General features: G+C 33.6%; 1 protein-coding gene across 4 annotated transcripts in view; it reads left to right on the forward strand.

The window, feature by feature from the left end:
* Positions 1–13,899, forward strand: part of LOC112161501 (VPS10 domain-containing receptor SorCS1) — a 92,416-nt gene that overhangs the window by 69,906 nt on the left and 8,611 nt on the right. For all 4 annotated transcript variants that reach the window (XM_024296662.2, XM_024296663.2, XM_036215685.1 and 1 more), the window contains 8 exons: positions 1,359–1,492; positions 2,211–2,324; positions 2,753–2,924; positions 5,036–5,222; positions 5,613–5,746; positions 5,818–5,941; positions 10,132–10,244; positions 12,737–12,871. In XM_024296662.2, the coding sequence (XP_024152430.1) occupies positions 1,359–1,492; positions 2,211–2,324; positions 2,753–2,924; positions 5,036–5,222; positions 5,613–5,746; positions 5,818–5,941; positions 10,132–10,244; positions 12,737–12,871 (1,113 nt within the window). The remainder of the gene's footprint in view (positions 1–1,358; positions 1,493–2,210; positions 2,325–2,752; positions 2,925–5,035; positions 5,223–5,612; positions 5,747–5,817; positions 5,942–10,131; positions 10,245–12,736; positions 12,872–13,899) is intronic.

The raw sequence follows: 13,899 nt of genomic DNA on the forward strand, positions 1-13,899 counted from the left end.
GTTTCTATTGGTGCTTATCCGTGCAGAGATTGATTCATTGAGGAAATTTAATTATGAATACTATCTTGCTACATTACAGCTTTTAACCCTCTGGAACCATCAGACCACTCAGGCCGTCCTGCTGTGCAGCAGTGAGATCAAAATGATTAAACTGTCTGAAATGAACTTTAACTTTTTTTTTACCATTCCGTAACTGATATTTTATCGAATTAAAGAGAGAATATGGCATTCATTTTTAGTTTTTGAACAAAAGCAATCTTTTCTCCGCTAAAGTTCTTCCCGCCACTGTTACGAGAGGCAAGCAGTTCAGAGTGGACAGACACGCCCCACCTGAGAGCAGGTTCAAGTCGGGCTGACCTGTAATCCAGCTGAAGCAAATGTCTCCCAAAAGCCTTTTTATTATTTTTTCCCAAACACATAAAGAAAATTTAAGAGAAAATTTTAAAAGCTGCAAAAAGGAAAAGAAAAAAGAAATAGAATTCTAGGAAAAGTGTCAAATGGACAGCAGAGCTCTTAGGAAAGAAATTCTTATTTTTGAGCTGCCTAGAAGCCGAAGCCACACCTGAAGTTCAATCACTGTCTGTATAACAACATAAGAAAGATCACATCATAGAACTGTGAGCTCTTCATATATGTCGCTCAAAGGAATCTTTGAATTCCGCCTGGATTTTTTTTTGCATTCTAAAACATGTTGATTATTTTGTTGACAACATTTATTATCATTGTTTTGATTAAATTACACATATACTTTTCATACTATCTTCTTTGGGGTTTCCACAGCAAAATTATTCACTTTTTACGTACAGGATATTCTGCTTTTGCATGATTTTATGTCTATTGAGTGAATATAATTTTAAAAAAAGTGACAAAATAAAGCTAGTGTCACATAGTTTAGGTTTTGCTGATTAATTCAAAGGTGAATTCGAAAATAGACAAAAACTGAGTATTAGGCTTTAAGTTCCAAAGGGTTAAAAAAGTTATCCATTTTAGTAAGTCCAACTTTTACAATTTTAAAACGTTTTATAGCAAAAAATAAGTTTAATTAATAGCAAAAAAAGACAATAGAATAGAACTTTTTTATTTGTTATACCTGGTACGATGAAATTCAGATACATTCTCTTCAATGTGGATGGTAAATACAGATAAATAACTAAAAAAAGAACATTTTATGTTTCAAATAAATGTGTAAAATTCAGACAAATGTGCAAGAAATAAGACAAAATGTGCAAAATCGTACAATATTATCTTTTAAATAAACAATTTTTATCAAAATGTGTCTTTTTTCTACTGCATTGTATAAATCTGAAAAAACAGAAATATAAAGAAAGTCAAGGTTAATATTGTATTATTTATCACAGGGGGAAGTGTGCATCATGGGAATGAAGAGATTCTTTCAAAAACTGAGAGAGAACGTTCAATGTGTCAAGGCCAGAGATCAATATATTTCCCAGACGTCCGACTCCTGTCCGTGCACAGAAGCGGATTTTGAGTGGTAAGTTTCCCCTTCCTGCTGCTCTTGTTTCTCTTCATTAAATAAAAAATCAGGCGGTAAAGGCGGGAGCCTTGAGCTGAATCAAAAACGGGTTAAAAAAAGGTGAAATTTTTGTTTTGAGTTGGAAGAACAATACATTTTATTTCTATTGTTTTCATTTTAATAAATATAAATACTTTTTTTACTCATGAAATGTGGTTTATTCATCAGTGTTAGAGAAAAGCGAGCTTTTTAAACTCCAAGGAGATATGTAAATATATTTTTAAAAAGGTGAACCGACTGAAGATTAGAGTTTAAATAATTTCTTAAGTAAATTTTTTACTTATACTCTCAAATGAGCTTAAAAACGAGCTTCTGCACATACTATTCCAGCACATTTATATCCCATTTTTACTGAATTGCAAAGATATTTTTAAGATTACTACTAACTTTTTTTTCTGCAAGTCTGTTACATCGTGAGGTTGTACTTCCCTGGTTTCAATTTAAAAAATAAAAAAAAATATTGATCGCTCAGGTTTTTCTATAATTATGCTTTTTTGTAAACACAATTTCTTTAGTTCAAACATCTGATACATAAAACATCAAAACCTAAAGTCACTAGTGTGAGAATTTTCTTCTATCCGTTTAAAGATTCCATCTAAACTTGATATTTTAGCTTAAATAAATGCTGCTTAATCTTGGCTCTAAGGTGTTTTGTTTTTTTTTTTCCTCCTAACAGCGACTACGGGTTTGAGAGGCAGGTGGATGGGAGATGCACTCCGGCTTTCTGGTTTGTTCCTTCAGCAACATCTCCAGATTGCACAACGGGGGACACCTTCCTCAATACGACGGGGTACGCTTGATTTTCTTTGTGCAGAAAAAAAAAAGGCAAAACAATGTCTGTGAAAGGGGAACTTTGCATTTGTCTCATCTGGGGGAACCTTCAAAACTGCTCAAAGTAGAGAAATAAAAGAAAGTGACGTAAGCTTTTCTCATTTCAAGTAAAAAAAGCTCACAGCTTGAATACGAAAGTGGGAAATGAAGGGAAAAATGGAGAAAATAACCTAATAAGAGATGCAGTTTAGCGATACGAAACATATGGGAATAAAAGAACAAGTTAGAGTAATCAGTGTTTTATAGAAATGGGGAAAATATTTGTGATTATGGGTGTATTATAGGTATCATTTATTATTTTTGAAGAAATTTCCTGCTCGTCTTTCTCTGTGAATGTCCGTGTGTGCTCCATGAGGAGCGATTATCCTCTTGCTAATTTATCCCCAGATACCGAAAAGCTTTGTCCAACAAGTGCTCAGGAGCGAGTCTTTTAAAGTACAGCCCCAGGCAGGAGAAGTGTCCCAGTCAGGCCCCCAAAGGTCTGCAGCTCTTCACCAGCGAAGGAACGCTTGTAGCAACTCTGGGGAGGAACGTGACCTTCCTAGTCTTTCTAGAAGAGGTAATTATACCAGACTTAAATAGAAATTAAAGAGAAAAGAAAACAAAAAACACAAATGCATGCATGATTTACAGAAATATTGTTAAGTTTTGTTTATAAAGGATTAAAAAAAAAAATAAAAAAATAATACTTTTTCATACACACCGTTGAAAGTTTTTAGAAAAATAAAAGTAAATGGAAAAAGGTATTTTATAAATAACATATACCTTTCAAATTCTCAATTAATTCTGTTTATTTAAATAAATATTACACATACTCATACTTTAATATTGATATATTTGTTCCTCCACATATGGAGGAATGTTGGATCAATCAACAAAACTGTAAAATGTTACATTTACGAATATTAGTTTTTATCAAATTAAAATTTTACATTGAATAAAGCATCAACCCAACATTTTTATATGAGGAAAACTAAATATTTTTGAACTTTAGAAATTCAAGAACTTTTGTTGATAGATTCAATGTTTCACTTTTTTCAGTGTAGACATTTGGTCAAGGTAAACAGTGATTTCTATTTAAATACATATAATAAGCCAAATGAAACTCATTTCTATGATAATCTTAATAAAGACCCATATTGAATTTTGCATCATTTGAAAAGATATTTTAGTTTAAAAAGTTAAAAATCCTCCCCTGTACTGTTTTAGTCCTACCTCACATTTTAAAACACTGAGACTCTTTTTGCTTCATTTTTATTTTGTCAAGTACTGCTTTCTATTATTATGCCCCCTCTTTAGTCCTTAGCATTTTTGTATGATTGAGCAAATATGTCGTTAACTGCTTTCTACAAGATTTCTGTCAGTTAGATTTGATGACTTTTTTTCTTTGGATCATACAGTAGTATTTTGCTATATAGAAAGCAAAGAATAATTGTTTTGGCTTTTCCACAAGTAATAGTCCTCAAGTCTGAGAAATAGAGTGGGCACAAATAAGTTTCCCAAAAATGAAACTTAACAGCTTTTATTGATTAAATAAAAAAGGGGAATTTACATGATCTAAGATAAAATCGAGATTAAAACTTAAAGCTTGTAAAACAAAGTCCTGCAAGACGAAACTGAAGCTGCATTCTAACTTCAAGTGACCATTTCCAATGAGAAGTCCATGCAAACGTGTATAAACTGACATTTCAGGCTTCTGAGTTCAAAAATCTTGTGTTCATTCGTAGCTACGCAAGTTTCTATGACTGTTTTTGACTTCTACGAACAAAAAGTTAAACCCTGTATAATTTTAACCAATCAGGGACTCTGATTAGGTTGTGACATATAAGTAGCCTCCCTTGTAATTCACAACCGTTTGAAAATTAATAATGAAGGAGAAATAAAAATTGCAGTATGCGTTCAGTTGAAAATATGACTCCCATTCTTACACGTATCAGAATAGAGCTGTGAAAGAAAAAGCTTGGAGGGAAATTTGTGAGATTTGCACAATTTCTACATTTTGCACCAAATCTATTCCAACTGTAGGTGGCGGACGAGTGCTAGTAAACATTAGTAAACAGTAGAAAAAGAAGAAGAAGCCCCTCCCAGCTTGTGTCTATGGTTCGGCTAATTGTGCGTTCAAGAACACGCGTCTCACGTTTGTAGTGTATGTAAAAAATAATATTTTTCCACCATTACAGTAACCAATTTTTGCCATTGCAACAAACAAATTTAAACACAAAGGTTGTCATGTTTTTTCTAAAATAAAAACACGCACACACAGTTTTCTATTTATATCCTAACTTTCAGTTTATGGCTTTAACAAGCACATCATTGATGAAATGAAGCCTATTTTAAGGGAAATCTCCTCAGGTTACCTTTTAGTGACTTTAACCTCCATACCCTCACAGTGAACTCTCCTCCATCCTCCGTATGCCAACATGCTTTATAGCCAGATATTTGTACATTGCATGTTTTTCTTTAAAGCACTGTATATCAAGCTGCTGTCAGTAACCAAGCGGAGAGGCTTGAGGTCCAGTAAATCAAACAAATCTGCGTTGACAAGATTTACAGCATGACCTGCTTCTTGTTGCTATTATGAAAAGTGCATTTTGCTGTGAGTCAGCAAAGACACTGAAAGAACAACCGAGGTTACTTTGTGAATGACGGTTTTGTTTTCCTTCTTTAAAGGGTCTCGGCTCCATGACGAGCATAACGGTGGACTTTGGTGACGGAACGGCGATATCGTACGTGAATATAAGCTCCATCGATGATGGGGTCAAGCACATCTACAGTAAAGTGGGCATTTACCAAGTTTCAGCCACAGCGAGCAATAACCTCGGTTCGGATAGAGTCATCCTTTACCTCCATGTGACCTGTGAGTCCCAAACAAAATCAAATTTTCTTGAAAATGTTTACTTTGACCAACTAAATGTTATAAATCGCTCCACTATATGCAGATATTCATTGTAAAAAAAAAAAAAAAAGTGGTGGAAAATACATTTCCACTCATCCTATGAATAAAATATACAAGTTTGTGGTCTTACGTTACCTTAGAGGAACACACCATGACTCAACTCAAGTCATTATAATGAATTCCATTGATAAAAATTTCATGTTTAGGTCGTGAAAGCATCAACAGACACTGCGGCAGAGCAAAAAGCTTGTTGGGCCAAAAATACTAACACAAACAAGCCCCCAGTTGAGGATTTAAACATGGGGAGAGTGTGTTTAATAAAAGACTTTGCTGTTTGCTTGAACTCTGCAGGTCAGCTGGAGCAGGTGGAGCTCACGGCTCCTCTGGTGGTTGTCAAGAACAGAGCCGTAAATTTCACGACCGTGTTGCATCCAGCCACCGTGGGAACGGTCACATATTTCTGGTGGTTTGACAACAAAACTGAGGTAGGCCCGCCGTTCATCGCCGTTTATTCATCCAGAGGACATTATAAAAACTTTGCCTGTGTGCATTTCAGCCGATTGTGACCCTCGATGGAGCAGTTTCCTTCGCTTTTTCCAATGAAGGCCATCACAGCGTCACCGTTCAGGCTTTAGCCGGAAATACCGTCCACCAGGACCAAAGAATGGTGGCAGTTTATGGTATTTATTTTAGCTTAATGCTTTATTTTTCTGAAAATCCTTTTATTAAACACAGAATTGTTTGTATTTCTTAAATATGACTTGTATTTTTGGGAGGATTTTTCCTGAATTTTTAATCGATGTTTATACTAAAATTTCTAAATAAGTAAGAGATTTACAGAAATACGTCTGTATCCTCCTGCTGGCAGCATTGTCATCAGCTTGCAATGCAGGTCAAAAAGTTAATAACTATTTGGAAAGTGTCTTTAGATTGAGGAATATTAAAGTTAAAGGAATTTATACCAGAATAACGTGAAATGTTGTTTCATTTAAAGGGTAGATTAAAGGAAAAATTGTTCCTACGATATGCAATCAGTCTTTTTCAATCATTTTTTTTTTATATTATTTTAGTTTTTTTATCAGCATTAATACCTGCAGCAGCACATGAGTCATGCAAGGACCTTGAAACTATTCTAAAGAATTAAAATCCAAACTTCATCGTGAAAACACTTGTGGGCATCCTTACTGGGGAGTTGCTCAAATTTAGCTCAAGGTCAGGCTGTGAAACTTTATTAATACTGAACACAAAAGAGCCAAAAGCTCTTATGAAAAAAAAGAAGAAAAAAGTTGAGTTTTATAGCGAAATTATTGAAACAATGCAGGCAGAGATCATATTTGATGAAACTCCCAGCAGACGAGCACAGTAGCGATCTGATGATTCTCTAAGCTTGTTTTGCAATTACAGGACCTGAGCTCTTTCTGGTCCTTCATTCAATCATAAAAAATATTGCTTTGGCCAAATTACATGAACAAATATGGAATCTATTTATAGGAAAGCTAAAAGTTAGTACAAATTTGCAATGTAACAATTTATTTTAACATTGAATCGAATCGTATCATAATTTAAGGTTTACAGTACGATATATAGTCAAAATTGGTTCATTTTGACTCGATCTGATTCACTGACCTAGAATCCATCCAGGATATCTTTAGCCAAAAATTCAACCATTGTGACTAAAAAATAAAAACCTGAGTACTAAACAGTGTAGATGTACGACGGAGTATTAGGGAAAGTTTACAATTTTTTTTTCTTTAAAATTATAACTTTAAATCTTGTAAATTTATTAGAAAAAAGTCATATCTGTTAAATTATGAGAATAAAGTTGTATATAAAGTTGCAATTTATTACTTTTTTCTCATAAGTTTAAAAAAACTCTTAAACTTACGAGATTAAAACTCATAAATTTACACAATTTAAACCCATAAATTTGCAAGATTAAAAGTTGTAGATTATAAATAAACAATAAATCTCGCAACATTCTTTTTTTTGTTTTGTTTTTGGCACTAATATTCCGTCGTACAATTGAGATTTTCCAGATTCCTTGTATTTCTTGCAAGATAGACAAGTGTTAATTAAATATATATGTACAACAAAAAAAAACGAGTAAACAAGAAACAATGTCAAATCCAATTACTTTTTAGTTTCATAAAGCTCAGCTCACTGATGTTTTTCCACAAAATAATAATAAGAAGGAAACATTATTAGAACATTTTTATCACACTGTATGGTCACGAGTGTGTTTCCATATATTGGACTGTAATGGTGGTTGATCATTTCTTGGTGTGTTGTTCTTAGTGATCTTTTTTATGCTATAAGAAAAATAAATAGTGTATCTATATACAAATGGTGTTTTCCAATATGTATTATAATAAAAGTATTTTATTTTGAAATAATTTCAGAATAGTATAAGTCTATTCAATTAATAATTAAAAAGATCAATCTGGTTGGATCGTGGGAATAAAACATTAAGTCGATTAATCGTTACACCCATTGTTAAATTATTATGTATTTCTTATTTAAGTGAAACAGTCATCAGGAATAATTGAAAAGCTTAAAGAAAAATTCTAGTTAAAATCCAAAACTAAACCAGTTTCATTTGTTTGGGAAGACAAACGCAAAAAATATTAGCAGTAAAATCTTGTTTAAAAATATAGAGTCCATTATCACTTTAAATTTAGCTCCTCTTTGATAAGTTAATCAAAAAGGTAGCCTTTATATGGAACCAACATAATTAATATCAGCCTGTATAACCAGGTCATTAGTATTTTTTTAAGCCACTGAACAAAACAGATGTGATAAACAAAGGAGATGTGGGTTCTATTTTTACTCAAGAGTATGCTTCTGTCATTTCATCAAAAACATGTTCAGTAAACTAACAACCAAATGAGACCATCACTGAGAACAGGTATCTGGCTGCATGCTGCCGTAGCCATCTGCTGGTGGTTAAAGGAGCCAGCCAGAGCTTTTAGTTTCAAGGTACAAAGATTTAGAATATTTTTTTCCGCTCAGATTTCAAATATTATTTGAAGCAGTAGCAATGAATAAAACTGATTTGATATTTTAGTTCGGAATTTTAATGATGTATTGGCATCAATTGATAGTTTTATTTTCTGAAAACGCCAAACAAAATCAGCAATAACTAACTCTGGAAGAGCAAATATTTGAGGTTTTTAGGCATTGCACTTCAATTAACATATCTATTCCATCATTATACTAACAAAATATATTTCCAATTATAAGTCGTTCTACTGTTAATTAAAAATTGTTGGTAACTTTTTAAAATACAGCCTAATTTTTCAATATGTATGAATGTTGTTGATGGATAACATAAAGGTTAACAGGGTTCATGCAGAAAATATAGATCAGGTTTAATGCTCTTTGTTTAGAAAAATATACTTTAATTATGTTTTTGTGACCATTACAAGGTTTGTTTTTTAAATATTTTAATAGTTGGATTATAACTATAATTTTCTATATAACAACTGTAGCTCATTTGACAGCAAGTTATACAAGTTCCTTTCAAAATAAAATGCACCATGTATCAAATAGATCCTCTTGCTGCAGCAGATTTACTTGAATAAAAAAATGAAAAAGTCAAACATTCAATTCTCATTCTATTTTTTTTATACTGAAAATAAAAACTGAACCAGTTTTAATTAAATGTTATACAAACAGATTAAAGCTTTTGCCATCAAGTTGCTCCGTTATCTGACGTGTTAAAATCTCCAAAAAAAATAATTAAAACAAATGAACCAAAACATTATTTATTTAAATTATTGTTTTTTTTTCTTTGTTTTTTTTTTTTCCAAAGCTGAAGAACAACAACAAAGGGAGAAAGAGACACATGTAGCCCTTTAGTATTAGGGTGGCGGACCCCTAATCTAGATTATTAGTACTTTGTAACTACTAGGTAAAGACTTCATTATTGCAGTAAAACTTTATGACATAGTCACTTTGTTAATTATTATGATGATCGAGCCCCAGATTGATTTTATCTTTTTTAGATTACATTAATTAACTTAATGTTTGTTTCAACTTGAAAAATAGAAGTTCAATACACAATCCTTGATGTTTATTAAAACCTATGGATTCTTTGCCAAGTAGCTGTTGTTTGTTTATTGTACATTTTTTCTGTAACTATGAGCCAAATAGTCAAATAAAAAAAAAGTAATATTTTTGCTGTATAGTAAAGTTAAGCTGACATTGCATCAAACGGTGATGAGAATCAAATGTTCCAATCACATTAATCAAATTCAAGTCTTTCTGTCATTAGAAAGCAGAAACCAAACCTCTCGCCATTAACGGAAAAAGGCTCATTTGAGCCTCACTATACTAATAATGTAATTAAGGAATCAATCATTGACTCACTTTACAAGTTTTATCTTCTTATTAAAAACTTCTGATTACAAACGTACAACTGGACATGAATTGCAATGGTCAAGGTTTTATTTTTTGACAAAAATTAATTTAAAAGCCGTCCAAATGAAATACCTTCAGTCATCAAAGTAGAAATCACACTTAACAGTTTCAAAATGTGAAGTAATATTCAAGATACACTGAGATGATGAAGATGATCTTTTTTTTCTTTGTAAGCAGTAAAAAAGATTTGAGATCCTCTTCAAAAGTGAAGGAGTTGGTAGTAAAACGAGTCATTCATAAGCAACCGTTTGAGTTTTTCTGCCAGGATTTTTCATTTGGTACAAATGTTTGATATTTGTGGTATTTTTGCAACAATAGAACTACAGAATGTGGAGTTGAAAAGGCCAAGGGACTGAGATGAAAGTGAAAACCTTTGAACAAATCGTTGTTTCCATTACTGAATGATAGACTTGTAATCGGACACTTTTCTCTAACTATGCTTGTACTTCAGATTATTTTCAGTCACACGTTTTGGCTTTTTCTTCTAATCTGGATGATCTGAACCCGGGGGTGTCTGAGTGGAGAGAGGACGTCAGCAGGGTTGTGAAGAGCCGCATAGTCCAGGTCAGTATTCTAATTTATGCTGTCAAAAACACCACTATAATGCAATTATAGGTTAACTCAAGTCATGATGTACTTTAATGAAATATGTAAAAGTTCTCTTTGATATTACTAATAATGACTGAAACACAATTTTCATTAGTCTACATTATCCCCAAATTTAAGATCATAATAAAAATTGCCCCAAATAACAAAATTTAACCACGTCAGTAGCGAGGATTTCCATCATTTGCTGCAATGACGGCTTTAAAGCAACTTCTCGTGCTCCTCACGGCCTCAGGATGTTGTTCTGGGGGGTTCCACTCTTCCACAAGGGCTACACACTAGGAGTGTAGGGTACAATCGATTTGGCGAAATATTGTGATATTTCATTTGGTGATACTTGTATCGATTTAAAAGGCTTTAAAAGATGATATTTATGAGTGACCTTCAGTGTTTTTTCTCAATTTATTGTGTGTATTTAACATCACTTGCAGTGTACCGGTAAGTGCAAGCATTAAAACAAAAAAGTTCATACTATTAAAAATTGTTACAACGTTCACATTGTTCTCATAAGGCACACGGCTTGAGTGTTCTATGTTCAAATTTTTAGATTTAGCTCTATGTGCCGTAATAAATATGTAAAGAAAAACATGGGACATACTAAGAAAAGCCATTAGCTCATGTTACCCAAAGAGCCTTGCTGATGTGTTCCGTTCTTTCTGAAGGCAGACCTGACATTCAGTTTATGGGTGTGATTGCATGAAATTCGATTCTTTAGGCTTTTATGTCCCATCTAAAGGCTCATGCTTTATATTGCTGTCACATTTCTAATATCACCGAAAGTGATAGCAAGTGAATACATTACCATCCCGATTCTTTCTCTGGCTCGCAACCTTGTAAACAGTAATTTAGCCACCTCTACTTGAGAGCCGCTCTCTGAATCTAATGTGTCAAATGGAATTACCTCAACTTTAGCACCAGCCACAGCTTAGCATAGCAGAGGCAGGAGATCTACTGTTTTATGGAGAGGCCTTTGATTGCATGCTAAACTTTGCATTTTTATTCCCATCAATACAGCACTGTAATGCTGGAGATGGTGTTGATGGATGACAGCAATGGGGAAAATTAGGATTATGGGTAACATAGTTCAAATTCCACTCCAATCATCTTTTAATGTATTTTAAAAGTGGTCCTTTAATTATGATTATGACATTTTTGACTAAATTAATAAACAAAAAAACATTTCTCGGACATAGTTTTTTGCAGACTGGCAGTAGTATATTAGAAATTCACAGCTGAGTTGTGGGTGGAACTGTTGGCTTGGAGTAATCCTGCCCCCATTCCCCATCATCCATCTGTTTGCTCAAAGAGTGTTGTAGGTTTTGACAGAGATAACTCAGATTTTAAAAGGAGCAAAGCTTAAAATGCAAAGCATAATTGCTAGGGTCACCGGTTAGGCTATATTAGTATTTTTTTTTACCAAAAAAAAGTATTTTTTTTGACCCAAACGGATAAGGGTAGGGGTGTTGAAATTCCGTTTCTGGACTTCCTTCTGGCTAATAATTTTCTGCTGCCATCTTGTCAGCCACCAGGTCCCTTTTGTTTCAAATTCATGTAAACGAGAAACAACAAAATAAGTAAATAAACAGAAAAAAAACAGCTTCCCTGCTAGCTTAAAGCTTGGGGGAGAGCTAACTGTAAATTCCCATTGCAACAAAAATGCAGAGCAATATTGGAGCTATCCAGGTGTACAGTTCTGAGCCTGGTGTCAGCTCAGATGAGAAAATAAACGCGTACATTGATCTTTTTGTTTGCAAGTGGACGCATCGTAATGGAGCGGAACTTGTGGCCCACTGATTGTAGCACCTATGTCACAGCTACAAGCTTTTTCCAACTGCATTTTTTTTGTTTTGGCTGCTCCTCAACAATTTAAGTAATGAAATACTTTTACACATAATTTTCTTTATGTATGACCTTCATTGTAATGCTGCAAGAACACATTAGAATGGGTTTTAAACTTGTTAAAGATTAATATTCACTGAAAAACAAATTTAAATGAGGTTATCAAAACTATTTATAAAAGGCTATGTGTGTGTTTTACATGAAATGCATGTAAAAGAACAGCCAAGCTGAAAGTCTACCTGTACTTGATGTTAAACAAGTTATGTAAAATACCTGGGAAATCTGCTGTATCTAGCCCTTAGTAGGAAACATTCTCACTGACCTTCTGTCTTGTCAGATTTTACCACGGTTTACACCAGAAATCTGACAGCAGACCTCTGGTTATGGCATAAATGCACTAAAAGCCCTGGCCTTTTCCAAAGGCTGTCAGATAGAACTTGCAATTTCCACGTGATTTGAGCATTAGGTCTTGACAGTGACTGTTATTTAAGCAAATGATATGTGAAGCAGAGAGCAGAAGATATTTACTCATTTGTACAGACAACTCCAGACTACCACCTCTAATTGAGTCATAAAAAATAGACTTTTCTAATGAAATTTTATTATTAAAGGTCACGGGAATCAGTGAGAATCAACTCTTGGTGGCAGTCCTTCCAGGCGTACCGACGACGGCGGAGATTTTTATCGTGTCTGAGAGGGCGTCGGCGGAGAGGCCGCTGAATGAGAAGTGGGTGCACCTGAGTCAGGTACTGTCACTTTTTTGGTTGATTGAGTGGGATTGAACGAGTCAAAAAAAGAAAAAAAAAATCCAATCCCAAGGTTTCCCAGATCATTGGTTTAAACTTTTAAACCAAGCTCTTACAGAATCATAAAACTAATAAAATATGATTCACATGTCTTATTTATTTAGGCAATAAGTCAATAATTTTTCCTTTTATTTGTTCTTCCATAAACCCATAATTCATTATTTGTCTCATGTGGAAGCGTTTCAGTGAGGCAATTGATCACAATAAAATACTTGACAGTTATATTATTATTATAAGTCATTTTTTGTGCAGCATGATGTAAAGAATATGTGACCTATGGGCCAAAAACAGGGAAGTTAGCTTTGTCTAAACTAAATATGTACGTTGTGCTCATTGTGATGGATCACTGAAGGCAGCCAAGTTCCTCGTCTCCATTTGTGTTTTTATTGCATAGTGGAAAAAAAGATAGACGGCGTTGGTTGCATTGTGGGCAAGAAAGGCACTGTTAGGCCCCAGAAAAGGTCAGCCTTAATGAGAACTGTGTTCTTTAGAGGTAATTGGGGTAATGCAAGCAGACACTGTTGTGGTCTGTTAGGCAATCGCACAAAGGAAAGGAGAAAGGTGGTTTAGTGGGAGAATTACACATATTTTTACACATATATATTTTTGATTGTTTCCAAAAACTTGCAATTTCTTTAGAATCTGCATCTCATTCTTTTTTTTGAATGATCCAATCATGCAACATTAACTGTTTCTCTCATGTTTTTTGAATCAGAATGTAGACTTTTCAAAATTATTTTTGTATAAAAAATTAAATAAGAAGTTTAAGTGTCAAATATAATTTTTTTTCTCATCTTAAAAAAAAACTTTCTAGAATTTAAAAAAAAATACTTACCCCGTATAGCCACTAGGGGACAATGTCGTACCATTTTAACACTTGCACTGCAACCAAAGTGTTTGGGAAGGTCATTCAACTTCCAGCTGCCTTGTAAAAATGTAGATGAATGCTAACTTTTAAAACAATAAAT

This window comes from Oryzias melastigma, linkage group LG15, assembly GCF_002922805.2.
Source record: "Oryzias melastigma strain HK-1 linkage group LG15, ASM292280v2, whole genome shotgun sequence".
NCBI lineage: Eukaryota > Metazoa > Chordata > Actinopteri > Beloniformes > Adrianichthyidae > Oryzias > Oryzias melastigma.